Here is a 27,641-nt window from a genome sequence, read left to right as displayed (position 1 = left end):
CGGTTATCATCAGTAGGGTCGCGGGGGTGCTGGAGCCTATTTGATTCAATTAAAATGTATTAAAGATTGAATTATTACAAAGTCCAAAATGTAAAAAGGGAGTTAGATTAAAGGGATATTATGTATTATTTAGCGCCTCCTAGTTTTAAAAAAAGTCAATTTATTAAAAAAACAAAACTGACTTGAATAGTCACCAAAAATACATTGTAGCTGAACATAGAATAAAAAAACTGTGATATCAATTAAAAAAAAAAACATAAATAAAACAAAATCAAGGACAAAAGAGTAACTGGAGGGTATTGGCAGTCATTCACGCCTGCGTTCATTCAATTATTCTAACATGATACAATTGTAATCAATGATAAAATTAATAATGTGACCTATAAAGTAGCAAAACTAGTTGTTACTACCGTTTTAACCTCAATATAAAAAAATGTATTCTGAAAATAACAAACTACATAGTATGGTCAAAGTAAATGTTGTGTATATAAAATGGTGCTGTTAGGCCGTTTTGAGTCTTCGTAGTTTGTATTTTACTTATGCGACATATTGCGGTTTTAATATTAGTGTCCCTTTAAGTAAAAATAGGAAAAAAATTGTCAAATTACTTGGTTGCCAAAGCACACAAAAAATGGCTGTCACAATTTTAATCTTTGCAAGAAAAATTCTTGTCTTGTTTTAAAAAGGTTTTGCTTTTTTCAGGGTATTTTTTCTTATGTCTCCGGATTTTTTTCTTGAATATGTGCAGCCCAAAAATATTCTTGCAAAGGCTAGAGAAAACATATTGTTTGAGCAATGTATTATACATTTTAAACAGTTAGCTCAAATTAGCCTACTGTTTAACAGCCTCACTGTAACTGACCCACCCTAAATTAGTAATATGGACCTACGTTTTACTTCCATTGGTCAGGTTTCAAATCATTCAAACTGACATTTTTCAGTCCCTCCCAGAAGGAGGTGCTAGAGTTCATAAACAACCTAACTAGCGAAAGTATTGCTTCGTGATAACACCAAGTAAAGACAAAGAAACCATTGAAATAAAAACAGACAAGATTATTGAAGACAATTTTAGTGACAAACATCCAATCAAAAAACAGAAAAGACAAAATATATTGCAAAGGTTTAACATATTTTTGCAATGAGAAGAAACAGTTTGTAGTTTGATGGTGCACCTGTGAGCAGTTGGGATTAAAAACAGTCTTAATCAGATCACTGTGGTTTCCTTCCTTTGGACCAGCTCAGGCTGATCCCTTTAGCCAGCGCCAGTAAAATCTCCCCGTAAGGAGATTTCCCAGAAAGCAACCATACAGTCTTGTCACAAAAAACCTTCAATCCTCGACAAGACTTTCACACACAAAATGTACATTCAACAAAAGTTTTGACGCCAGATGCAGAACAACATACTTTCTACGTCCAAAAATGGTCAATTGTTTTGTTTAAATGGGCCAAATGTGCAAAGTCTTGGGCTAATACTGGAGGTATTGGTTTAGCAAGGGTTGATGGTGGTTATACAGTTATTATTCTTCTGCAATATCAAACTATCCAAGTTGTTGAAAAACTACAGAAGGCAAACATTTATGAATTCACCGCATTTCTATATTAAGTAGTCAGGGAAATTCTATCCCAAAAATTTGACTGAAACTAGTCAGCAAAGAATGACCCCAGCAGATTTCAGATCTTCAAACAAAATACTATGGTGCTCGACAATATGATATAAGCCTGGCTCAGGTTATTATACATTTTAATGAAAACAGTGAGTTGAGTTTTTGATGATACAACGTTGCTTTGGAGCCTGTGGAACCTGCAACGATGGGCTGTCAGGGCCTGCAAAGCCCTCCCTGCTGGCCTACAAATATCTGAATCATGTGATGTTAGTTATATTTCCTCGTTAAATACAAATTAAATAGAGCCATATATCTGTAATCTTCCTATCAATGCTTCCCCCTGGTTATGCTTTTTCAGATCTATTCAGATATTTGACCAAATCAATTTCAACTATAACTTGTTGCCAGGGTCAGAAATCTACCTGAAATACTTGACAATCAGTTTTGCATGCCATGAGGCATGACATCAGTGTCAATAGAGCTGTTGGGTTAGCCAATCGATTTAGAATTGGCTGAGCCTTCTAAATGGCCCAAGGAAACATCAGGGGTTTCACAAACTATGATTGGCTAAGATAGGGGGTTGTAATGTGAATACTACAACAAAAAGGTGAATGGAAAAATCCCAGCGACTGCAGCTTCTGTCAAAAATGTTCAGCCCTAAATCAAGTAAACACTTATTCCAAAAATACGACAAGACGTGCTCAAGTTTTTGCATTAGCTTTACTGGCGATAGAAAATAACTTCTTGATAGAACAGAAATGCACAGATGATTCGTACGAGAGAGTGATTGAAATTTTCTTGAGGAGAAAAAGAGGATGGATGTTGTGCACAAATAAAATGATTTTTGTTGTGTACAATTTGGCTGTATTCCTTGATATATTCCTAGTGCAAATTTATGAGGTTATTATTTTTATGCTTTTTTTCAATAAGTTTCGCGGCTGTAGCGGCAGTATATGTTTTATAGCCATAAAATAGTATGGTAGGATTGATTCAGACATATATTTATTGAAGGCCTTGGTGTGAAATGCACGGCACACCACTACAAATCCATAATCTGCGAAAAAGATGATAAACAGTCAAAATCGTTGAGAAAAGAAATGTTTTTCAGTTGTGGAGGCGGGGGACCTCAAGAATACTGTTTTGACAAACAGGCCACGATAGCAGAAAAGGTATCAAAATAGTACTCAAAACATGTTGTTGCCCAAGATTTTTACACAGGACATACTTATAACAGGCACGCATTTGTGTATAATGTACCTGTACGTACAAACCATTCGGGCAGACTCACTCACGCATTCATGCACACTCCCACAATGTTATAAGTGATTAAGCATCCTCTTCTGCTCCAGTCTCATTTTTAGTTCTGATACCAATGCCCTGTTCACCGTGTCCTGGGCCACCAATTTCTTCTTGGGTCGCATGGCCACAGCGGCAGAAATGGTAGGCACCACCCAATTCCTCTCCCCAGCGACAAAGGGAAGCGGCGGAGGTGGGAGCAAAGGAGCTTGAGGTGGTGGCGGAGGCGGAGGCCAGTGCCTGACCACGTTTCCCACGTTGTTGTTGTGGTTGACGTTTTCTGCCCCGTTCTCGCCGTCTTGCTCCATCTCCTCCAACTGGAACTTAGTCTCAGAGTTCTCCGGTCTTCTGAAAGGGTTCTTTAAGATCCACGCGTGCTGGTCACGGGGCCTTCTCCTTACGCGCCTGTTGGGTACCACCCGGTTGGACTTTTTGTTGCGTACGAAGGTTATGGTGGAGATGATGACTGTGATAAGGACCATTAAGCTAATGAAGCTGGCAAGCCCGCCTACGATTTGCATGGGCTTATTTTTATTGTGTATTAAAAATGATTCCAAAGTTCCCCCCTTGAGTCTGGTCTGTAAAAGAGCACAAGGAGAACGGACATCCATTGTCACACTTGTTCACATTTAACCGGCTAGTGTTGCCCCTATCTAAGCGTACTAATTAATTTGGCAAATCTCTAAAAAACAGCTACAAAGTAAAATCTACCTACACAACATTTGCACTAGTGTAGGTACAAAAGTATACTGCGTATACTCTATAATTCACTGACATTGGCAGATAAAGACCTAAAAGACTCATTGAAACTGGGATAGCAGTGCATAAGTTAAATGGAAACATGCTGATCTCAGGAAGTTATATTGTTCGGATGCCTTTTAATTATTTCAAGACAAGATCAGAGAGGTTGTCCAGGATACCATTGTTGAGACTTTCCAGCATTTTACTATGAAAATCAAGGTGGTTTGGATGCTATGCTTATCAAAAACATGGGGAACATATTGAGGTAATTTGTGCTCCTTTACTCCTTTACAGACACAGCTCACTTCAGAAGGAACCAAAAGTCAAGTAGCTTCAAAAGGTTAAAGGGCAAAACAGTTTCTGTGATGATCTCGAGTCAAGAGTCACTCATGGCCTCCTGATAATCTTTCTGATCTTGCCCTGAGGTTTTGCACGTGTCTTTTTGACAGAGTTCCAGTATATGAGAGTGGAAATGAAGATTGTGAGGGAAATGGCGAAGGTGACAGCGGTCATAAAAATTCCAAACACAGCCCCTGGCCGTCTCCTTAGTCCCAGGAAGTACGACAAAAATCTGGATTTGACCTGAAAACAGGACAACATGACACAAGAGATTCTGTAAGATGCCTCCAAATTTGAATTAATCTGACGGATGTTGTTCAGCTAGTGATGCTTCAAGATCGTTTCGATCATCCAATAATTTACAATTACTTAAATCTAACACAACCAGTGACATCACCTTGAAAAGTCTGTCTGTCTGTTTTGTATAAGTCTGCTTATAAGTTATGTGGGCCCCTCTCTATGATGGAGTATGTGCAGACATGTTAGAGACTGCATCGAATGAAACTCATGAGAAAACGGCGGACAGTTGAAATAAAAAGCAGATGACAGAGCTTAGGTAACAATGTAGAAATAGACAAAGTTCATTTAGTGGCCAATAGTTTCAAACTGATAAAAAGACCAAAGACCAACGGATTTATCAATATGAGACAAAAATATTTAATTTGATTGATGCCTGCACGTAAAAAATGCCCTCTGTATGGGAGCAACATTTGAATATCCCGGCAACAAAGTACTTCTTCAAGTAATGCTAGCTATATTGATGATTTGACCGATGGTTTTGGTTTGAAAACCAAGAAAGTAGTTAAGGTTTTTAGAGTGAATAACTCCCTTAAGCTATAAGTTATATGTTTGACTACTTACTGCTTCGGTTATGTCGATCTTGACCACAGCAGTGGTGCTGAATGAAGGCTGGCCCATGTCACGAGCCTGTACCACCAAAGACCATGTCAAGTCACGCTGGTTGGTGATGTTCTGAATGATGGCCATGGACTTGATGTATGACTTGAGGTTGATTTCGCCGGTGTCAGGGTCAATGTCGAAGATGTTGTTGTCCGGTTCGGCCTTCATGATGGCATACTCAATCACGTTGTTGGGAATCTCCGCATCGTCGTCTATGGCCTGGGTTTGTATCGATGTTAGAAGTCGATACAAATTCTGAAGTCTGATGTGTGGTAAAAGCTTTCCAAAAAAGCAAGCGTCACCTCAATTTTGACTGGCGCTCCGATCACCATGGTCTTCTCCAGGAAGTTATCGTTGAAAGCGGGCGGGTGGTCATTGAGGTCCAGAACAGTGACGAACACCTCAGCTAGGCTATATTTGCCCTCCGAATCCTCGGCCTTGACGTAGAAATTGTACTTGGAGCGCACTTCTGCATCCAGGCTAGCCCAAGGCTGTGTGTAGATGATTCCAGTAGAAGGCTGGATCAAGAACCTGGAAATAAACAAGAACTCACTTTCACTTAAGAGACTCACACAATAATGCATGCATTTATTTTTGTGTGTTTTCATCTGTGACACTATGTCTAGTGCAAAAACCAATAGTTGAAGGTACTTCTAATTTAGGTATCAATCCAATCCTAGTAACTACTCGGTAGTAATGAGCAATTCGATACTGATACTTTTTGCCTGAAAATGTCATGATCATTGAATAATTGAACCATTCTCTCTTGTGTTAGTATATAATTACAATAAACACAGAAAAAAAATTAGACGCAAAAACTTTTCTTTTTTATTAAATATCTACATTGCAATACTTAACAGTACAAAAATCAATATCAATATTTTTTTAAGTAAAAAAAGCAGCAAAAAAATTTCTAAAATTGTATAACAATGTCAAAAAGACTAAATCACCCTTAATTTCACACTATTTTGAACATAAAGTCAGTGATTGGAGTGTCAATTGCCTCTTATTGGCTCTGTTGCGAGAGTGATAACGGTTTTACAGGCTTTTGTTCAGGAAAAGTAAAATGTTTACATTTTTGGTCAAATTACATTTTTATATGTAAGGTGAGCTTTTTTCCTGTGTTTATGTAAACTTGTGGTGTTGCCTCAGTAGGACACCACTTTAACACACAAATAATACCTGGAAAGTTTTAATCACTGGACAATAAAATCTATCCAATCCAAATACTATTGTTAATAATTACTATATTTGGATCGATCCGCCCACTCCGAGCAAGTAAAACACTCCTGATTTTGAAAGGGATGGATGCGTTTAGTTACCCTCCAATGACTTTGGCAAAAGTGTGCAGTAGTTAGAGGTAAACAACAGTCTATTTTCATCTCCAATCCCGTAATGGGATTAAGAAGGGTGAGTGACAGAAGAGCAAAGATTTTGTTGTCCCTTCCATGCTCAAGTCAATTGAAAGACATGTACACTAAAAATGTTGGTTTTTGATTGTTGTCAAGTGACTGTGGCGCAGCTTAGTAGTAACGGATACTCAATAAAATGCCGCTAAGGTAAACAATTCAAACAATATTCTTGTTCATGCAAGATTAAGGTACTATACTGGGATTACACTCTGACATACAGAAAGAAATGTGACTCCAGCTGAGCCTGGATTTTTGGCTCTAAGAATATATTGGCGTGTACGGGTAGTAATAAAAGTTCAGACGAGGGGAATGCTAGGCAATCTTCAAAGTTATGGCTTTTGATATTAAAGATCTGAAGTGATATGGGTTTAAATCCTTTACCCACTAGGGTCATAGGAGGACCATTTTCCTGTGGTGTGTCTTGGGCAAGTACAGCCTGGTGGTACCCATCAAAAAACAAGCAACAAAATACAAATATAGATCCATCACTGGGGTGCTGGAGCTCATCAAAGCCATCTTTGGGCAGAGCGCAGTGGGCAGGGGACACCCTGAACTGGTTGCCAGCCAGTTTCAGTGCACACAGACAAATACAACCATTCACAATTTGTAACTGCCACTCCAGGCAAAGGGAGTACATGCAAACTCCACATAGGAAGGCTAAAAGCTGGGCTTGTTTATTTTAAACCGCCACACCGAGGGTCCCAAGCACTAACCACTCAGCTGCAGTGCCGCTTACAAATACAGTGGAACCTCGGTTTTCGAACCAAAAATTTCGAGAAATTCTTGCTTCGCTGTTCGGTCAAAAAATCGGAGTTCAAACGCCGGTACGCTACGGTGCGATGCTGAGCGGCATACGGGTGTTTTAGCCCCTAATTATGCCTCAGGAGAAGTCGTTTTAGCCCCTAATTATGCCTCAGAAGAAGTCGGTGCACGCAGGACAGGTGAAAAAAAAAACAAGTTGTTTGTCCAACTATTGCCTTTAAGAAAGACATAATAGCTAAATATGAAAGAGCTGTAAGAATTCCCGATCTTGCTAGTGAATACAGCATGGCTAAATCTACTATCAGTACGATAGTAAAGAATAAGGAGGCTGTGAAATCGAGTGATGCGGCCAAGGAAGTTAGCGCTATAAGCAAGCAACTGCCGCAAGTTTTGGAAGAGGTTGAAAAACTTTTGATGTTTTTTTCTCCCCACAGTCCACCACAAAGGTAGGAAATCCTATTCATAATCCTTTTTTTAATTTTTACACGTTCAAGTTAGCGTAATCTTTCGTACGGAAGATTACGCTAACGCAAACGTACGATTAGCCTGGGTTAGCTTCATGTTTACGTTCTTGCTAAATATTCAGGGTGTTGGAATGGATTAAAATGATTTTACATTACTTTTAATGGGAAAAACGTTTCTCCGTGATCGACCAAATCGGTTATCGAACAGGGTTCTGGAACGGATTATGGTCGAGAACCGAGGTTCGACTGTATAAATAAATGATCAATTTGCATGGAGAGATGAAATGTTAAAAGTGATTTTAGTAACATGGCCAGCAATTACAAGATCCAAAAGGTGATTAAAAGTGAATAAGAGAAGAAAATAGTCTACCCCGATAATGTTAACAAACTGACAAAAGAAAATAAACTAATATGTTGATTAAGTGACTTAAAGCTGAAAGAAAAATGCATATGTACAAATTAAGGAATTAACAGTTAGGTAATGAAGTGGGTAAGTGAAGCAAAAAGCAAAAAAGGAAAGAAGAAAATATCCATCCAAAAATATGTGCAAAAATGATGAATATGAAATAGGTGAAAAACAAGTCTCCTAAAATCCATTCATGTGTTTTGCTACGCGATCAAATTCTAGGAAAATGTCCTGTGATTCGAGGTGGTACAAATTTGAGGAGAATTTTTATCGTTCTTAAGAAAAATGATCATTTATTGGCTTTGATGTGCTTAAAACAAATGGGATAATTTGCACAATTGCGAATTATTGACATGTTAGCATGTATTGACCAGTGGTTGCGAGCCGTTTAGAAAGGTGGGGGGGAATGAAACAACACAAGTGTTCTCAATAGTCTTTAAAAAGGAAATAATGAAAAAAAAGAACTTTCCCAAGTTTTGAAAAACATGTTCAAATCGATTGATATCGTTCCACAAGAAAACACATCATTTTCAGGCTAAGTTGTTACTGAAGTGCATTGAGAAAAAAACAATCAGAAATAGTGCCACCTTCTTTCAAATTAATATATGACGTAAATCACAAAATTAATAAATATATTTTTACTGTCGTAAAAACAGTAATTTATAATCTACAATGATGTCTTCAGTGATTGCTTTAGAGGCAGATATGTTGATGTGTTTGGTATTACCGTAAATTAAGGACTATAAGCATCTACTTTTTTCCCAAACGTTCAACCCTCTGGCTTTTTCAGTGATGCGGCCAATTTATGTAGCTTTTCTAACGGCCGCCAGCGGCGCTCGAGTACAAAAGGTAAGATTTAGACCGGTGGAATATATGCGCCGAGGAAGACTGCAACTTCTTGGCTTGTGCATACAGTGGAACCTCGGTTCTCGACCATAATCCGTTCCAGGACCTTGTTCGAAAACCGATTTGTTGATCACCGAAATCATTTTTCCCATTAAAAATAATGTAAATCGTTTTAATCCGTTCCAACACCCTGAATGTTTACCTTGAATGTTTAACGTAAACATAAAGCTAACCATGGCTAATCGTACGTTCGCGTTATCGTAATCTTCCGTACGAAAGATTACGCTAACATGAACGTGTAAAAATAAAAAAATCAGGTCGTTTACAAGTCATTTAGCACCTGGGTCTCCACAACAAGTGATGAGCGGTTCATTGGAAAGGGGGCTCCGTTCCAACACCCTGAATGTTGGGCTCAGTTCCAACACCCTGAATGTTTACCTTGAATGTTTAACGTAAATATAAAGCTAACCCAGGCTAATCGTACGTTCACGTTATCGTAATCTTCCGTACAAAAGATTACGATAACATGAACGTGTAAAGATAAAAAAAGGGCTAAAACACTTTGTACACCTATATTAAAAGCGAAAGCAAAACGAAGCACGTTATATTATTATTATTAAAGCTTTGAAAACTCTCTCGGTGTACCGTCTTTCTTTGTAAATATGTGTAACCATGTATGCTATGTATTTGTAACTGTATATTTTTGTAAAGTATTTATTTCAGACACTTATTCTGATATGTTTTGCACGGGCGAATAAAAAAGAAGGGGCGAAAAAAACGCGGGCTGACGGGAAGTGGGGACCGGTAAAGGTGAGTGTTTGTGGAGGCGGCGGACAATAGTGGATATATATTCTTCCCACCATTACCTTTGGAAATACACACTTTTTTCCTTGGATTACTTTTAACGGAACCCGGACTCTGCAGGTCTGCATCAAACCATTCATTTTGCCGGCTGTGATTTTTGGACTGTGTACTTTGAGAAAAATTGTTCAAACTTCACGTTGTTTATTTGCTGTTAATAGTGTCAATAAAATTGTTCAAAGCAAAAAAGAAGGACATTCAGTTTCAATCGCGGGACTTAAAGTCGGGTTTGGGTTAATTATGTGTCTGTGTTACATTTTTTTAATGTGGGCGCATGCGGCTTATATACAGGTGCGGCTTGTGTAAGTTCAAAATCGGTTTTCCTCTTAAAATGTGGTGGGTGCGGCTTATAATAAGGTGCACTTTATAGTCCGGAATTTACGGTAGTTTTCTTTTGTTTTTAATGTACTCACAAGTCAGCCCCGGAGCCATAGATAGAATACTTGACATCACCCCATTGTCCTGAGTCTGGATCCAATGCCTAAAGAGCAACAAGGGAAACAGCAAAACAATATGATGTAATCGTTTACCTCTTTTTCTTGTTAAATGCAATTCCTCTTTTTGAGTATTTTCTTTTGGGAAAATATTGAGAAAATAGGCATACTCAAAATTTCTGGACAAAAACGATTATTTTCAGAGATTTAGGAAATGGTATCAGTATAGTCACACACGTATTAGAAGGCTTTGGGGAAAAGGACACTGGGCTGCAGCGGAAATATTCGCTGCCCGTCAATGCCGAGGTCTGACTCATCAAGAGAGGGATGATGCTTTGCACCAACAACAGTGACCAAATGATGAAGGTACTGAATGCGAGTCGAATCAGGAGAGATCTCCTGCTACTGCCAACCATGGAAACCAATACTATGTGTTTCATGTGGGGGAGCAAACCCCTACTCAAAAAATGGCCTAGAGAGGGATGGGCGCTGTCACACTGTACCTGCCCAAGTAACACTACAAAAAGTGGTGCCCAACGACCTGGGTGACTAAGGGATTTGGAACCAAGAAAATATTCAGAAAACTAAGCGGGGCTGACATGTTGGGAACATAATGTCGCAGTCATGAAAAGAAAGTGTGTTTTATGTCACTGTCACGTGATCATGCCATCAGCTGTTGCATCAGTGAGGTTTTGTCCACTGTTTCCCTTTTCTCAAGGTCATTCGTCTGCTCTTGTTTTATCTAATTGAAATTGCCTGGGATCAAGGCACCTAGCGCCCGTCACTCGTGTACACGCAATAGGAGGATTTACGTCTGTACCGCCCCTAGCTCATGCCAAGCTTACGTTAAGGACAAAAGTCAGAAGAGCAGAACTTTTATCTTAAATGCCAGGCAGTGTTACTGAAGTAGTCTCCAACAGTTGACTTGACCATATATTTGGTCCGAACGCAGCACATCTGCACATATTCTGTCCCCTTTACAAAATGGGAGGGAAAAAAAGGGAATTTGATGTTACGCAACAAAATGAAAGTGATAGCCATCTGGCAGCATCCCTCGCCTAGCTTTTATCTACATGTTTTCACATATTATCCCTACCTCAGCACCAAAAGTCAACATTTAGAGAATTAAAGCCTCTTTCTGGCATTTGGTTTGGACGGCGCATTCCTCTCGAGCTCACGCTGACGTACGCTAAAGCGGGTGTATTTTTAGACGTAGGGATCATCGGGGCCACTCACCAGGACAGACACGACATTGGAGCCACCAGGTGAATTTTCCGGAATCCGGGCAATGTAATAGTCGGAGGAAAATTTTGGCGAGTTGTCGTTGGTGTCCATCAGATGGATGATGATATCAGCCGTCGAGCTGAACCTCTCGGGTGTGTCGATCTCGACAGCAAGGAGCTACAGTAAACACATGAAAATGACAACGGATGAATATAAACATTTGGGGGAATATGTCAGAATTTCTTCAACACCTAAGGTGCCGCTGATGGCTTTTGACTTATTGTAATTAAAGTCCTCAACAGAAGTGCTCTCTTCACCATCTAAACTCGATTGTCATTCTGTTTCTCCGCTTCACTTACTTATTGATCTGCACCTTGGATCCCAGACATTCCTTTTTCAGTCCATTCCTCATCAAAAACAATCCCAGTTGCTATAACCATTCTTCACCATGAAATTCCATTAGAGGGTGCCATCAAGACCCCCAAAAATTCATATAGTCGCTCTACGCAAAATGCTCTATTCAAGAAGGCTTTCCTTTTCGGAAAAAAAAAAATCGTTGAATTTTTTTACAATGAGGTAACACAGCGTCGACAATCCTAAATGTTAAAAAAGACGTATTGGATAAAAAATTTTTTGTCCTTAACCGCAACCAATTAACAGCCTAACATAAGCCTTATAATTTATGCTTTATGTATCTATATAAGCTATATAAGTTAAGTTGGGCACAGTGAATCCTGTGGGAAATGATGCTCCACGTGACAAAGAAAGTTAGACCTTACACAATATTAATTAATCACGGTATGTTTCATTGTGTTCATAAAATTCGAGAAATTTAACAAAGAAATCAAATTTTTTTATCTCATTTTTATTTTGAGGATTCCAAAAAATAAAAATGGAACATGCATAATCGGCCCTTATTCGGGCAACAAAAAGAGTCCACTAAAACAGCATATTCTGCACCATTCATGTTTTTACTGTGATAGTGAATGTGACAATTCCAACTCCTAGATAAAAATATTTATACATCTATATACTTGATCTTTATTTATCTTTTGCACCCTGATGATCCTGTAAGGGGGATTACCTCTTGTGTGGCTCCTTCGCAAGAGTTCTTATTTTCCTCATGCTGAGGTTTTTGAGTTTTTCTTTGCCTGCATGTCTGTTTCGAATCAGGGGATGGTGTAATTGTTGCCTGTGCAGTCTTTTGAAGACATTTTGTGATTAAGTGCAACACAAATAAATGTGACATGATCTTTTTTTCCCCAATACCGTATGCATTTTTGTACTACTATGAAATAGTTTAAAATGTTTTAATGACATTACTGATTTTTTTTTATGTGAACGATGACAAGTAACTTTAAAATAATGCGCATCATTTTAGGCGCGTTGTAAAGAATTAGGAGCAAATAACAGGACGGCATCAAAAAAGCGGACAGGGGATATAAGACGCTTTTTTTTCAAAGGCATCAACAGTTAACTTTGTAACATTAATGACCATACTTTCGAACACAGCACGTTAGCACAACAAATTTGTCCGTATGTTATCTAATAGCACAACATAATTCGAGTTACGTATTTTATCTTTATAGTGGTTGTTAAATTGACGTATTAGTGAATACGTCTCCCCTACTTACAAACATTCGAGTTACGGAAAACGGTAGATACAAACAATTTTGTCGGGATGTCGAAAACATTGCTGTAAGTTAGATTTTGTACTGCACACCTTTTTCAGAATACAGGACAGTACTGTAATGCTTCTTTCTGCCGCTACCGGCGTATGGTACTATGAGAGCTCACCCAGCATCCACCCCTAAAAAGGATTCCGGGTTCCTCTTCCTAGTTCGTGTGTACACATACTAACTGTATCTTCAGCGCGCTAAGAACTTTGATATTTTTATTGTTTAATATCTCGTGCATCCATTCAATATGTAAAGTGTAAAGAAGAGGCGAACCATTTCTTTTGAAATGAAAGTGGAATAAGAAAGCTTGATGCGGTTGAGAAAATGGTTGGATTGTTTTTTTTTCTGCCACTTTCTACCACAAAGGTAAGTAAAACTTAACTTTATTTATCTTTATAGAGCATATTATTTCATTAAATGTTTATTTTTTTAGTACAAAACAATACAAGTTACTTATAAAAGCCTTAAACACACTTATGTAAACCTTAAACGTACATTCCATACAAAATATAGCACTGAGGTAACTTACGAACAAATTCAACTTACAAACGATTGTCCGGAATGTATCTCATTCGCAAGTACAGCAGCGTCTGTATATCCATTTTTTTTAGATATTTATGTATTTATATATGCATTTTTAGTGGAACCGTTTATAGGGATATTTTATCAATATATTTATGAAACACATTATAACTCATTTATGCTTTTTTATGAGATGCAAAGTCATCATCGAGACAAAGTTTTGTTTTTTTAACAAAAGGAAAGCCACAAGTGAAGCAATGCGTATTAATGTGATCCTTAAAGATTTGGAACAAAATAGTGATTTAGGGTCTAGTTTCAGTATTGTCATATGCTACTGCAGGTCAATTCTAAGGTCCAGTTCATATCCTAACAGGCGGATGATGCTTTTCACCAAAAAAATAACAGCGACCAGATAATGGAGGGACCGTGTCTGAATCAGATCAGGAGGTCTCTCCTGCTACTGGAAACCATTAACACCATTTGAGGGAGCAAAAACCTACTATCAGTTTGAAAGTCCTGGAGAGGGATGGGTGCCACCAAGGTGTACTTACACACACCACTAACGTCCCTTTTTACATTCCTGAACTCATTCAATTATTTCATTTGGTTTTGCAGTGAAAGAAAAAATATATACCAGTATATGTTTTTTATCTTTTTCTATTCATTTATTTTCACAATTTTAAGAATCAGTGATTAAAGTTAAGTCGCAGATTTTTAAAACGAGTTGATTTCTAAAAATAACTATCAGCGAAGGTCTTAACTAGGCTGGATCGAATGAGTTTCAAAATACACATACTGTACCTTGTACGTGAGGAAGTGATGTTTCTCATAATCCATGGCTGCCGAGTCCTCCACCAGGATTGTGACTTGGGCCTCATTCAGGACTGTCTGTGGGACAACCCGTAGCATTCTTCCTGGCCCAATCAGCCTCAGGTTGAATTTTGCGTTGGCCCCCTGTGAGTACACAATATTACGCGCTAGAGCTGTACGATAAACCAGATAACTTATCGACAAACTTCTCTGTTCGTCCAAAATGCCAATGTGTTTATCAATGGCATTATTGACTGGCCCTGAAAAACTAATATTACAGCCATTTTTTTCTTGCACTTTCACCAGTGTATAAGACTTTGTATAAAACTGTAAAATACCATTTTAATAACTCCCTTTTGATTTATTTATTTTTTGCCGAGTTATCCTGATAGTCCCCTATCTTTTTTCTCTTTAAAGTCTTTATTACCGTATTTTCCGCACTATATGAAGCACCATGTTATAAGGCGCACCTTCAATGAATGATATATTTTAAAACTTATGCCATACATAAGACGCACCCCATTATAAGGCGCTATAAGTGCATGCTGGTTTAAGATCAGGTAATTGTGCAATTTTGTAATTGTAATCCTGTGCAGTCCTTCGAGACATTTTTGGGATTAAGGGCTATTTACGGTAAATAAATGTGACGACTTGACTACAGTAGAGAATGTAGTTACTTTATGCAACCTCTAGATGTTGCCACGCTCAAGGGAATGTCAACAAACCATTCAAAAAGGTCAAACTTTATTAACAAACAAGCTTTCCACAACTCCATTCACTCCCAAAATAAATAAACAGCCGTTTTATTATTTTCTCTGAGGTAAAGCATTTTCGTGACACATCTTTAACATCTTTGAACAACATCGACATATCATTTTATTTTTTGTCCATTTAGTCAACACGCAAAGAAAAAAACGTCTGATACTGTTATTTTAAATGAAACGTTAGTGCAATCGCAATAAAGTGACACTCGTAATGTGCAAAAACAACGAGTGCAAAGCAATAACATAATAACTGTAAAATGTAAAACGTAAACACACAAAAGAAAAACAAAGATCACTCTATAAGCTCCTCATCGACGAATCCCTCGAATTCTTCTTCTGCTGTGTTCGAATTGACCATATCTCAGTGAATGGGCCATCCAACACGTCCGGTGTTTTTGTGCCAGCGCTGTTGCCTTCATACGTATAGTTATCGTACTGACACTTCTGCTTGCCGCTCTTTGTTGAACAACCCACTGTTCAAGTGTCTCCTCTAACTCTGGCCATCTTGCTTTATTGCCACGGAAACTTTGTTGAGTTTTCCTTACTTGGCGGAGCTTATCTTCATCCTTTCTCCACTTCCGTACCATCGATTCATTTAAGTTTAACTCTCTCGCTGCCGCTCTATTGCCGTGTTGTGCTGCGTGACTGATCGCTTTGAGTTTAAACTCGGCGTTGTACGCGTGTCTCTTAACAGGAGCCATTTTTTATACAAATGCACGTATGAAAGAGAATCTCGCTCGCTCTCTCTCTCTCTCGCTCTCTCTCTCTCTCTCTCTCAAACGTGACATTCTGAATAATTCTGCGTTTGTTTAAGGTAAATTGTGCTTTACATCTTCACCAGTCATAACCCTGGATTCAGACAAATACTGTATTTGTTGAATATGAATTAAGCAGTTTAATGGGGTAGCCATTTTGCCACTTAGTAAACAAATACAACACGAGCCCCGGCAACTACCAATCGTTTAATATTTCCCAGTATGCACAGCGCGAAAAATGGAGTCGGCGGCTGTTTCTCGTAGTTGCGAGACCTTGCGAATTTAATATTGAGCCATATATAAGGCGCACTGTGTTATAAGGCGCATGGTCAGCTTTTGAAAAAAAATAAGACTTTTAGGTGCGCCTTATAGTGCGGAAAATACGGTACTTGTTTACCCTGGAGTGCTATATCTAATTTAGTTGCATGCAATATTTCACAACGTATACAACTGAAAGGGTTCTATCTGCACTCTTCACTTTTACTTTATTTTAATTAATTGATTTTATTATGTTTTGTGGTTTTAATGCATTTTAAAAACCACATTTTAAATTTTCAAAGTCTTTTATTGTGTGTTTTTAACCTGACTGCCATTTCTGTAAAGCACTTTGAATTGCCTTGTGTATGAATTGTGCTATACAAGTAAACTTGCCTTGCCTAATCTATTCTATTTTATTCTATTCTATAAACAGAACTATATTGGGAACTCCATGTACGGTATAACTTTGAATGTGACCAATAAAAATGCTGCCAAATTTATTGCAATAGCTTGTTTTTGTGACACCACTTCTTGAACTTTCCTGGACACCTCCTAACTTGAAATATTCCATGTAAGCTATTTTTTGGATTGCATTGTATAGACAACATAATCCATGCAGCAAAAAAAAGCTATTTCAATCCTGCTAAAAGGGATTGTCAAGTACTTTGAATAACATTCCAGGAAACAATCAATGGAATATAATTTGATTCAAAGCCAGACTAAGCTTTCAAGTGAGACATTTAGCTTTCAATTTGTTCCTTAATAACAATAAAGGTCACCACATTGGGTAAAACCTTTAATCATTAAATAAATGATGAAATGCGGCTATGTGGAAGCAGTGGTGGGCTGTCACGGCCTGCGAGGCCTTCTCTGCTGGCTTAAATAATTAAATGTGATTTTATTATATTTTGTCCAGGTATTAAATAATTCTAATTTGTCGGCTTCCTTTCGTTGCCTTTCCCTTGGTTGCGCTGCTTCCTAATGGGTACGTCCATATTTAAGCATTTAACCAAACACACTTAAACCAATACTTGTTGCTAGGGTCAGTAATATGGCCTAAAGCCTTCACAAAGACTTCTGAATGCCGTGAAACATAAAATCAGTGTTCAACAAAAGCTGTTGGTTTAGCCAATTCGATTTCGAATCGGCGGGAACAGCGCTTGCTAGCAGGCCTTGAGAAATGTCACCTTTCTTGAACTAAGATTGGCTAGGGGTTAGTAACAGAAGTTTCACAATTAAAAAGTGAGAAAAAAAATGCCATGTCCACAACTTCTGTCGAACAGACATTTTTTTTTACACTAAATCGGATAAAACTTTTTTTTTAGACTTTCGGGATAAGCTTTGATGGCAGTAGAAAATGTATTTTTGATGGGACTAAAACACACAGAAATTTTGCACAACGGGGTAATTGAAATTACTCTAGGAAATGAAGGGGGGTGGATTTTGTGCACAAATAATTTTCGTTGAGTAAAATATGGCTATATTCCTAAATAATACCGCGATTTTAAGAGATCATTATTGTTGCTTTTTCTATGTTAAGCAGCTGTAGTCTAAATGTGTTATAACCCTAAAATATTTATTGAGGGTTGAATTAAATCAGTCTACTGAAGGCCTAGGAGTAAAATAGATAGATAGATAGATAGATACTTTATTCATCCCTGTAGGGAAATTCACACTTCCAGCAGTATCCCGTGTTGAAAAAAAAATAAAAAAAAATTAGAATAAATCTATATCAACACGTTATATTGAGTACAGAAATACTCAATATAACGTGTTGATATAGAGTATTTAAATAGTGCTACACAAAATACACACTGTAATAAAAATAGGGTAATATGCAAATGTGGGGGTGGGGTTTAATGTGGGCTTTTACTCCCCCGGGTGGAGTTAAAGAGCCTCATGGCATGAGGAAGAAATGATACACGGCCAACCTCAGGTGAAATGTTACTAAACAACATCAGAGTTTTTCAGTTTATTGTGCTCACCTGATCAGAGTCGTTGACTGTAATTTTAAGGCCCCGCAGAATTTCACCTTCCGGGGGATGCTCGTACAATGTCAGCTCAAATGTGCTCTGAGTGCCGTTCTCGCCGTAGAACGTTGGTGGGTTGTTGTTCAGGTCCACCACACGGATCACCAAAGTGGTTGTCCCATAGTCCAGAAGACGGCCTCTAGGACTTACTTCAGATGCCTGGAATGAGGAAAAACAAAGAATCATGTATAACATGTGATATTAGATACTAAAAGGGATATTTATAACTACACACTTTGACTTTGATGTTAAAGATTTCCCGCTTTAGAAATGTGGGACTTGTAAGCAGGGTGATACGACCTGAGGTCTCGTTGATGCTAAAAACTCCATCATCACCTTGTAAAAAATACAAATATATTTATAAATTAGCAGTGCTGGGAATACCACAAAGGAACATAATTACTTTTCTCGGTAATGAGTACTATAACACCTTATTTATAAACCTTTGTAATTCAACCTGCATTATTCCGATAACTATTTAATTCAGATTACAGGGTCAACTGTTGTCAGAATCCTCTTGGATTATTCATGCAGTGTCATACCACCCTCAATCCACCAGGAACTCTGTCAGAAGTGTGGCCATATTTTTATCTACTTACAAAGTAAAACTGAATATGGTCATGGGAGCGCCATCTCAAGCACAGAGTACCAGGAATCAGACTTTCTACTTGCATCCAAGTCAAATTTACAACTATAAAATTAAATACCGAAATCAAGGGTCAGTTTATATGTACATATTTGGAAGTGTCTCACCGGTAGTGAACGGTTGGCAGCAAGCCTTTGGCAGAAACAACAAACCAGTGTGAAGTCAAAGGGGCAAACCTGAGCACAGATTTTATGGTAAAAGTGTGCTGATTTTTTTTTTTAATTCGTGAAATTATTTTTGCAATAGACCATGCCTGAGGGGGAAAAAAACTATGTCTTGGACAGTACCCAGAAATGGAGAATTTTGCGTGGTTTGAAGCCCAGAGACAAAATTGTTATAGAATGTCTTGTTCATTTGCAAGCTCTCATTTTTGCACAAGCCAAGAAATATGAAGGGTTCACTGCTATAACAGTATTTTGTAACTAGATAGATACTTTTAAAGTAATATGGTATTTTTTTGTGTCATTAACCTGGGCAGAATTACTTTTTAAATTACGTACCTATTACTGTAACTATTTACCGTTTCTGAGTATCATGCTTAACACTAAACATTACTCTGTAAACAGCAAACTTACCTTCTTCAAAAGAATAACGAATTGGATTTGGGTTTCCCACGTCGCCATCTTTAGCTACAACAGTGAAAATTTCAGACCCCTGGAAAACAATACGTACGGTAACAGTGATTTGAATCTGAATAGTGACAAGTCTTAGTGCTCAAAATGGCAGTTGCACTACTATCGAACTCACAGGGAGTGAAACTTCATAAACGTAGCCAAAGTAGGGCGTCCCAATAAAAGACGGAGGCGTGTCCTGTGCGTCTATCACGTTAATTGTCAGGGTAGCGGAGGATGACAAAAACTGCTCTTTACCGTTGAAAGTGCCGCCACCATCCTGAACAAAAATCCACGTAAATTTGTGATCATCTCAATTCATTTCCGATTTATTTCAGCAGCTTCTTAAAGAAAATAACTTGAGAATAAAAACAGAAACAAAGAGAACCTGAGTAAAGGTAAGAGTTATTTTGTGCCAAGGGCGTAGGTTTGGTCTTTGCACTGGTGGGGACATAGCGCATTTTGAAGATCCAAATATATATATTCATTGCTAAGCAAGTACTTGGATCAGGTCAATACTTTTGTCCTGAAATCGATCTTTGGCTTAACCGACAATATCCTCAAAGTGCCGCTATCTTTGTAGGGCAACCCGTTCCTTCTCTTACCCACAGTCCTTGGGCACTAGGGTTTATGCCTAAGTGTGTAACATACAGGCACACTTTTAGCACCTGCTGTTGTATCCTGCCTGCCAGGCAAAACATTGGGTGAAAGATTCTGCCCTCCCATATGAGAAGCTAAAAATGACAGAGGCAAACGGTGAGTGCAGCACTGTGCAGACTATAGAAAAAGATAATGCCAGGTGTAATTTGTATTGTCTGATACAATTTGACATTAACTCATGAAAAAAACTCACCCTGGAGAAAGCAATGCTGCAATGAAAATGTAATGATTTTACTGATTCTGAACAAAACCCTGTTGTCACTATGGCAATGGAACCAATGAGAAACTGGGAATGAAAGACAATTGACACTTTATTTACATTGCTGATTTTATTCTCAAAATATTGTGCTTTAAAAGGTGTTTTGTTTTCCTTAGATTTCTCCATTTTAGTTTGACTGTCTTGGCTTTTGTTCTGAAACAGTTTTAACAGTAATATTTCTATCCATCCATCCATCCATTATCGTCACCGCTTATCCTCAGTAGGGTCACAGGGGTGCTGGAGCCCATCCCAGCTATCCTCGGACATTAGGCAGGGGACACCCTAAACTGGTTGCCAGCCAGTCGCAGGACACATAGAGACAGACAACTCACTCGCTCATGCACACCTAGGGACAATTTGGACCGGCCAACTAACCTGACATGCATGTTTTTTGGAATGTGGGAGGAAACCGGAGTGCCCGGAGGAAACCCTCGCAAGCTTGGGGAGAACATGCAAACCCCACACAGGAGGTTTGCTCTCATGACCTCAGAACTGTGCCGGACACGCGCTAACCACTGCACCGCCGTGCTGCCATATTTCTATTTATCTTTTAATACTTTAAATGTTTTCTTTTATTTTTAAATAAAAAAATGAAACATTATAGTGCCTAAAATCTTGGTGCCGTGTTTATTGTAATTATAAACTAATTCAAACAAGAAAATTCCCAGTTTCTCTAACCCCTTGTAATAACATAATATTGGTGGGGACAAAACAATGATTGCTCGATATTCTTGGGGACGCGTCCCCTACGTCCAAGCCAAAACTATGCCCTTGTTTTGCACCATTAAGAAAAACCAAATAAATTTGATCTTCTGTGTACCTTTGCAATAACAACGACAAAATGTGTTTTTGTTGTCTCGTAGTCCAATGTCTCTTCAAGCTTGATGCGAATGACACCACTGTGTCTGTCAATGGCAAACAAACTGGACTGCGCGTTCTGCAACAGAGCGCACCATAAAAGCAGGATTAAAAAAAAAAAAAAACACTAAATTGAATCAAACAAGGTCACGTCAGTTGAAACCCCCCTATAACCAGCTCTCACGTGAGCGCTCAGACGAAAACGTGTATGAGAATACAAAAGACGGCTTCTTCAACTAGGCCATGTAGTGCATTTCTCTTTGCCCATCTGGATGTAAGGAGCCCATATGCTCCATATATGCAGGTGAACACTGTCCCTATCCAGATGTGCCTCATCTCACTGCTCCATGCTACCATAGGCCAGATGCTCTTAAAAGCCCCAAAGTGCACACTAACGCTGATAGCCGTTCCGTCGCCAAATCAGCCGCATGTGCGCAAATGAAATTGTTACGTTAATCCTTGCCACTAATGCGAGATGGCTTGTATTGACATGGAGTAAAACCTTGTCGCCACATTTGGGCCACTGATCTGATTCTATGGTTAAAAAAGTGGAACTCGTTTACTGCAAGCCATTTTTCTAGAATGGGAAGAGCCAACGCCAGCTAAATTTTGACTCATTTTTGAAGGTCTAGATACAATTTAGTTCCGTAGCTACAGTATATAGTCATAGAGCACATGAAAAGAAAGTTTGAAACCTTCATCTTTTATTAGAAAACAAAGTATGATTCTAGCTTTTACCGTTGTATCGTAAATAACAGTTTAACTTTGCTAAATTTCTTGAAAACATTTCCCAAAAAACTTTCACTTTGGTCTTTTTTTTCTTTTTTTTTTGCATTTGTGACACCTCCAATATCTAAAGGCATGGTCACACAGCCTTTCACGGGCATATCGAGGCTGAATCACGGCCAGAAATTTCTGCCCGTGAAGCAGACGCTGTTGGACGCTTTGAGATCGCGATACAGATGAGATACAGCAGTGCTTTACATGCGGTAAGAAATTCACACGCGGTTGGCCGCGCGAAAAAGTTTTGCGCTGCTCAAAACCTCTTCATTTTTTTTTAGAAATAAAGAAGCTCTGTTGAAGCATTAACCGTATGTACTCATCCATATTTTGCTACTCTCACTACGCAGTTTAACTACGCCTATACTCTCCGTATGGGGCCACCTACACACTCTCAATTACTGGATAAAGAAAGCAACTTTACAAAGTGGGGGCTTCCTTGATGTGTGGACAAAGATCTGAAAGCCAATCCTAACCTTAACCCTTACCCTAATGGTGATTTATCATACTGAAACAATTCCTTGATACGTTAAAATGCTTAACAATACATTTAAAAAAAATAAAACAAAAAACAAAACGTATCTTTATACGTGGCACTCACAGAACATGCTTCTGAAAAAGTATTTATACGTTATATCATTGAATGAGCTAAATGTTGGGGGGAACAAGTAGCAGGGTTGCAATCAAAATCCCAAAGTGTGGGGAATTTACCAATAGGTAGTAGGTGACCGATCCCCCTGAACCTGTGTCTTTGTCCACTGCCTTTGCATTGAAGATGCTGTTTCCAGACTCTGTGGTCTGCAATTAGCACAAACAAACAAGATTAAGTCAATAATCAAAATGCAACATGGAATACTATGAAATCATAAGGGAAGTTAAATCTACAATGATATATTATGTAGTTATTTGTCACGATCCTACACTCAGGTTCTCTTTGGTTCCTTGCTAGTTCATTGTCTTTCTCGGCACATCCCAAGAATTGTCGCCTCTTTGTTTATCCAGTGTATCGAACCCTATTGCCTGATGAACTCTTGGACTCTTGCCTAACAGGCTGATTTCCCTTGCACCAAAATATGCCAGGACAAAAGACCACCGTCTATTGCATTTATCTGCTTTTCGGCAGTGTGCTTCTGCCCCACCCGAGTAGGTTTATGAGAATTTTACCTATCGTTGTTTAGTTAGCTAGGCAGTCATACGAGCAATCAGGATACAATATCCAATTCTATGACATTGACATGTAAATCCCACATACTTCAAGGACGTCAATGATGGCAGGCATGTTTTGAAATTCCGGTTTCTCATCATTTGTGTCCATCACAAAAACTGTCACTCTTTCGACAACCTGAAATGGAAAAAAAAAACAAAAGAAATGTGCAGTTAGATATACAAATATAAATGAAACAGAAGAAGACTTTTACAATATATTTATATTTAGTATGGCATGTGTAACATTGCACAACACAATACTGCAAAGTGTGAAATTGTACTTTTTCTTTTGTAACAGTCACGGTAGCGAATTGTTTATGGTATGGACTAGCTAACACTAAACATAAACGATTCAACATTCTTCGCTAAAGATTTGGCAAGGGCTTAGCATTGCTGAAATTCTAAATTTATTGCTCTAACAACATATGGGGGACTATGATTATGGGCTATACAAATACATTTGACTTGATTTAAGACATACTGTATAATCCTTATAGCAGACAGATCACCCTTACCTTGCTTTTGCCATCTGTAATGCTAACCATCACATCAATTGAATCTTGTTTCTTAGTAAAAGAGAACACATGGTTATAGTTTTTCAAACAATTCAGAACTGAACTTCAGCGTGCCTGTGTTCACCTCTCGATCCAGCCTTTGAACTAAAGTCACATTTCCTGTATTGGGATTGACCCTGAAGTATTCTTTGGAACCTGGATCAAACGACAGGCCGTAGCTCACCTCTTGGCCTTCAGGGTCGGTACCATTAAGGCAGTATATTTGCGTACCTGAAAAGAAATATAATCATTAAATATGTCATTTACAAATGCTTTAAATTTCAAGTTTCAAAAAAGTGAGAAGGAAGTTGGATTATCAAAATTGGACATTAGGTACATAGCAGACAATCAAACACAACATTGATAGAGCTAATGAAAACAATACAGCACATAAAATATATCCGCTTTAGACATATAAGATATTTTTGAGAAAACTAGAAATTCAAACTAATGTCAAAACCTATAATTAATAATTACAAGAATTTCAAGCTGATATCAAGAAGCACAAAACCAATCACAAGACCACAGAGGAGCAAGCGCGAGAGCAGATTTTTGAAATGACTGATAAAACAGAACCTTGTACAAAAAGCTAGCAATCCTGCTGATAACAACAAATAGTGGAAACCCAACTTGATAAACTTGGCTGATGACGCGAAAACATGTTCAAACAATGGCAAGGAGAAGACTGCAGTTTTGGTTTCATGTTGACTTTTGCAACGCATCAGAAAAAGAATAAAAGACTTGCTTTAAATTGTCACTGAGAAACTCAATTGCAAATTTGATAGATTCGAGAATATATTCTGCTACTTACAATTAATCTCCAGCCTCTGATTTTACCAGACTCGTGCCGTCAGAGCCTGCAAGGCCTTCTGTGCTGGCCCAAAAAAACATTTGAATCATCTATCCTTGATCTGAAACCGCTTATCCTCAGTAGGGTCGCGGGGGTACTAGAGCCAATCCCAGCTATCTTTGGGCAGTGGGCAAGCGACACCCTGAACTTGTTGCCAGCTCACACCTAAGGATAATTTGAAGACACCAATTAACCTAAATATAACCTATAAAATATAAATATATATATTTACTGTCAAAGCAATCTTTAAGATGGAGTTTTCAAGAAAATATATATATATATATTTTTTCATTGCTGAGAGAAACACCTACTTATATCAACACCTGTCCACTAATAAGTGACAAATGGAGGAAGGATTTTGTGTACAAGTGAAAATTATTTTTGGTAAGTAAAATGTGGCGATATTCTGAAATAAAAATGCAATGTTATGATGCTATTTATATGTTACAGCTTTCGGTGCGGTACAGGTTTTATAGCCATAATATTGGGGGTTGGATTGATTCAGACATAACACTACTCAAGGCCTAGGTGGTAAATGCGCCTGCAATCCAACGGACATGCAAAAGAAAAGATAGAAAACCATTGTCCATCTTCACTAACTTGACCAGCTAGTATATCTGCGTAGGTGCTGTCGCCTATATCCTTGTGTAGCACTGTAGTGGTAAATTAAGCCTGACACGTGACAACTGAGTCCTTAACCGCAGAACAACAACAGAAGGTCAGAGAGGAGAGTCATCAATTAAACAAGTCAACAAGATGGTTTATATAATGGCTTGAGTGTATATTGTAAAATGTCATACAACACAACAGCTGCTAAGGCCATGACTTTGACACATAAGTACAATCACACGCTAGCAGTATCTAGCCAACCTCACCGACGGGCGTGTCCTCCGATAGGCTGAACAGAGCCATGTTGCCGTTGCTGCTGTACGGTCCATTGTCAAAGAAATACGGTGCAAAGTCCGCTTGAGCTGAAGGACACAAATACGAATGACGGTTTGCATACCTGTCCAACTAATGATCGCAATTTCCCTTATTAAGCAATAATAACCGTTATAAACGCAATGCAGCAGCTATTTACTCACAGCAATGATTATTTGTGTAAACAACTTGATCTTATTTACCAAATAAACAATTGTTTCAGCATGTTTCTATGTTCTTTCCGCAAATGCAGTACATTTGGTGTTGTTTATTTTACGTAGCAGGGCAGGATTTTGCAGACCTTATCTGTTATATGGATAGTTAGACTCTATAACAAAAAACACATTTTTAAAAGTTAATTTGCAACAAAAATTTCAGAGTATCAGTTCCAATTTTCTTCTTATACTCAATGACGTTTTCACTTGCCATTCAGTCAAGAAATAGTATGTCTCAAATTCATAAAGGTTGGCTACTCTGGTATAGATGTAGTTAAAATCAAATAGTATTCAATACCAGGAACTGTTTCTGATGCTTGTATACAGCAAATGTGATCTCTCTATATATTTTTACTTCGCACTAGAAGTTTTTATTTCTGTTACATTAGTATCTCTTATAAACAAGGCGGAATGGTGCTAACATTTCTTTTTGTGGTGCCGTAAGGATTAACTTTGAGTTATGTCACCCTAACAAGAAACATTTACCTTATATAGATCTCTGATGACCAGACTATTTTTTTTCCTTTTATTTATCATTAATATTTGTTTCTTTTCAATTACATCGCAGTACTAAGCCTGAGTCCTTATGTGAAACTAATAGAAAGTCTTCTTGTTTTCTGGAACACATGTAAAATTAAGGAAACAGACTTACCTAGGCAGACATGCAAAAAGGCGAAGAGCAGTGGCAAATGTACAATCTTCACATACTTCATTCTTCAAAAAGTCAAGCGTTGAACTCAAACCATGAGGGCAAACGCATGAGTTGTTCTTCTCGAGGTGTTTGCTGTCCGACTAAAGGCATATGCTCCGGCCAGCTAATCCAATGACACTGCTTAAGAGTCATACCTGGGACTACAAAATTTGCATTACTTGTATTACTTGTTTAAACTTTATTTTCCGGCATATAAGACACATCTAAAAACCACAAACAGGCCAGAAATAAGAAAATGCACCTTATGGGCTGGTACGCCTTATATAGTGCAGAACACGGTGGATAAGATTGGAAAGTATTTATTGGTGGGCATTACTACAGGAGAGGCTTTATGGTATACTTCTGTATGTGATCAGTTTTTGATCAATCGATAATATGCGCTAGCCCAAATCAAAATACGGTGTACGCAATGGGATTCGGACTCAGTGCATGATGTTAAGAGCGCCGAACTTTACCAATGGTTCAGAAGACATACAAAAAAGCATTAAAGCTTATCCCATTATCACAATAAATCATGGTACCAGAAACACTGATTTGCATAGTGCATTCTGATAGGTCAAACAGTCCCTCCACTTTTTCGCCTGTGTGCCAATAATGTTGAATACAGAAAACAGAAAGTATTTTAATGAAATACAAGCTCTTTTACGTAAGTATACATATCAAACTGAAAGGTTATTGACACACAGGTAAAGAAGTGGAAAAAACGTTTAACCGATCAGAATGCAGTGTGCAAATCGGTGTTTCTGGCACCATGAGTAAAATTTGCGTGATCATGAAATAAGGTCAAATGCCATATTATATTTCATCTGTACCACCGGTGGTCTGTGGGTAAAATATTGGTGCATTCTTTGCTGTGATTTTGGTCCCAGTGCAAATAATATATCATGCGATCTTAATCAGTGATAGATATCAACTGATTATTCATTGTGGTAGGTGTGTAAAGGCCCTACCAGATAAATGATAGGTTTTACTGTAGTCTCAATTTAAATGTCCGGTGTGCCTTATGTTTGAAAAACTATGACAACACAGGTGTTTTTGGTTTTGGGGTAGCTGTATCGATAATATGGTGGATAATCTTGTGAACTCATTCTAGGTGAGCCTCTTGTTATTTAAAATAAATACCACTGACCACTGATTTTTTTAAACAATGCATTTTTGTATGATAGTTCATGTTTGCATTTCACGGTCCCCTTAACATGCAAATCCGGAAAGCATTTTCTATTGTTGCAATAAATGTTCCTTAATGAATTACGTTTTTATGT

The 27,641-nt window shown here is 38.2% G+C and overlaps 1 protein-coding gene across 2 annotated transcripts; it reads right to left on the bottom strand.

The window, feature by feature from the left end:
• Positions 1-1,032: 1,032 nt before the first annotated feature.
• Positions 1,033-26,470, bottom strand: cdhr1a (cadherin-related family member 1a). Of its 2 annotated transcripts, none has more exons than XM_088351548.1 (17): positions 26,320-26,470; positions 25,407-25,502; positions 23,767-23,912; positions 23,643-23,693; positions 23,174-23,263; positions 22,633-22,719; positions 21,104-21,220; positions 19,501-19,644; positions 19,329-19,407; positions 18,343-18,443; positions 18,063-18,266; positions 14,292-14,444; positions 11,302-11,466; positions 10,045-10,112; positions 5,183-5,411; positions 4,842-5,099; positions 1,033-3,478 (listed from the first exon to the last, which is right to left on the bottom strand). In XM_088351548.1, the coding sequence occupies exons 1-17, from the start codon at positions 26,378-26,380 to the stop codon at positions 2,921-2,923; spliced, it is 2,607 nt and encodes an 868-aa protein (XP_088207674.1). In that variant the 5' UTR covers positions 26,381-26,470; the 3' UTR covers positions 1,033-2,920. The 2 variants fall into 2 exon arrangements, with proteins under 2 accessions (XP_088207674.1, XP_088207675.1); XM_088351549.1 differs by having other exon boundaries at positions 3,331-4,223.
• Between the last annotated feature and the right edge of the window lie 1,171 nt (positions 26,471-27,641).

This window comes from Urocampus carinirostris, chromosome 13 (genome assembly GCF_059441175.1).
Source record: "Urocampus carinirostris isolate Australia breed hairy pipefish chromosome 13, RoL_Ucar_1.0, whole genome shotgun sequence".
NCBI lineage: Eukaryota > Metazoa > Chordata > Actinopteri > Syngnathiformes > Syngnathidae > Urocampus > Urocampus carinirostris.
The sequence above is the reverse complement of the archived record's forward strand: the minus strand, read 5'-3'. Positions and strand labels throughout refer to the sequence as shown.

Excerpts from the sequence above, each read along its gene's own strand:
- cdhr1a (XM_088351548.1), bottom strand. The coding sequence starts at position 26,380 with ATGAAGTATGTGAAGATTGTACATTTGCCACTGCTCTTCGCCTTTTTG. Across the intron at positions 23,694-23,766 it reads TTCAAAGGCTGGATCGAGAG|AAACAAGATTCAATTGATGT; the intron begins GTGAACACAGGC and ends TCTTTTACTAAG. Across the intron at positions 23,264-23,642 it reads TTACAGATGGCAAAAGCAAG|GTTGTCGAAAGAGTGACAGT; the intron begins GTAAGGGTGATC and ends TTTCCATTTCAG.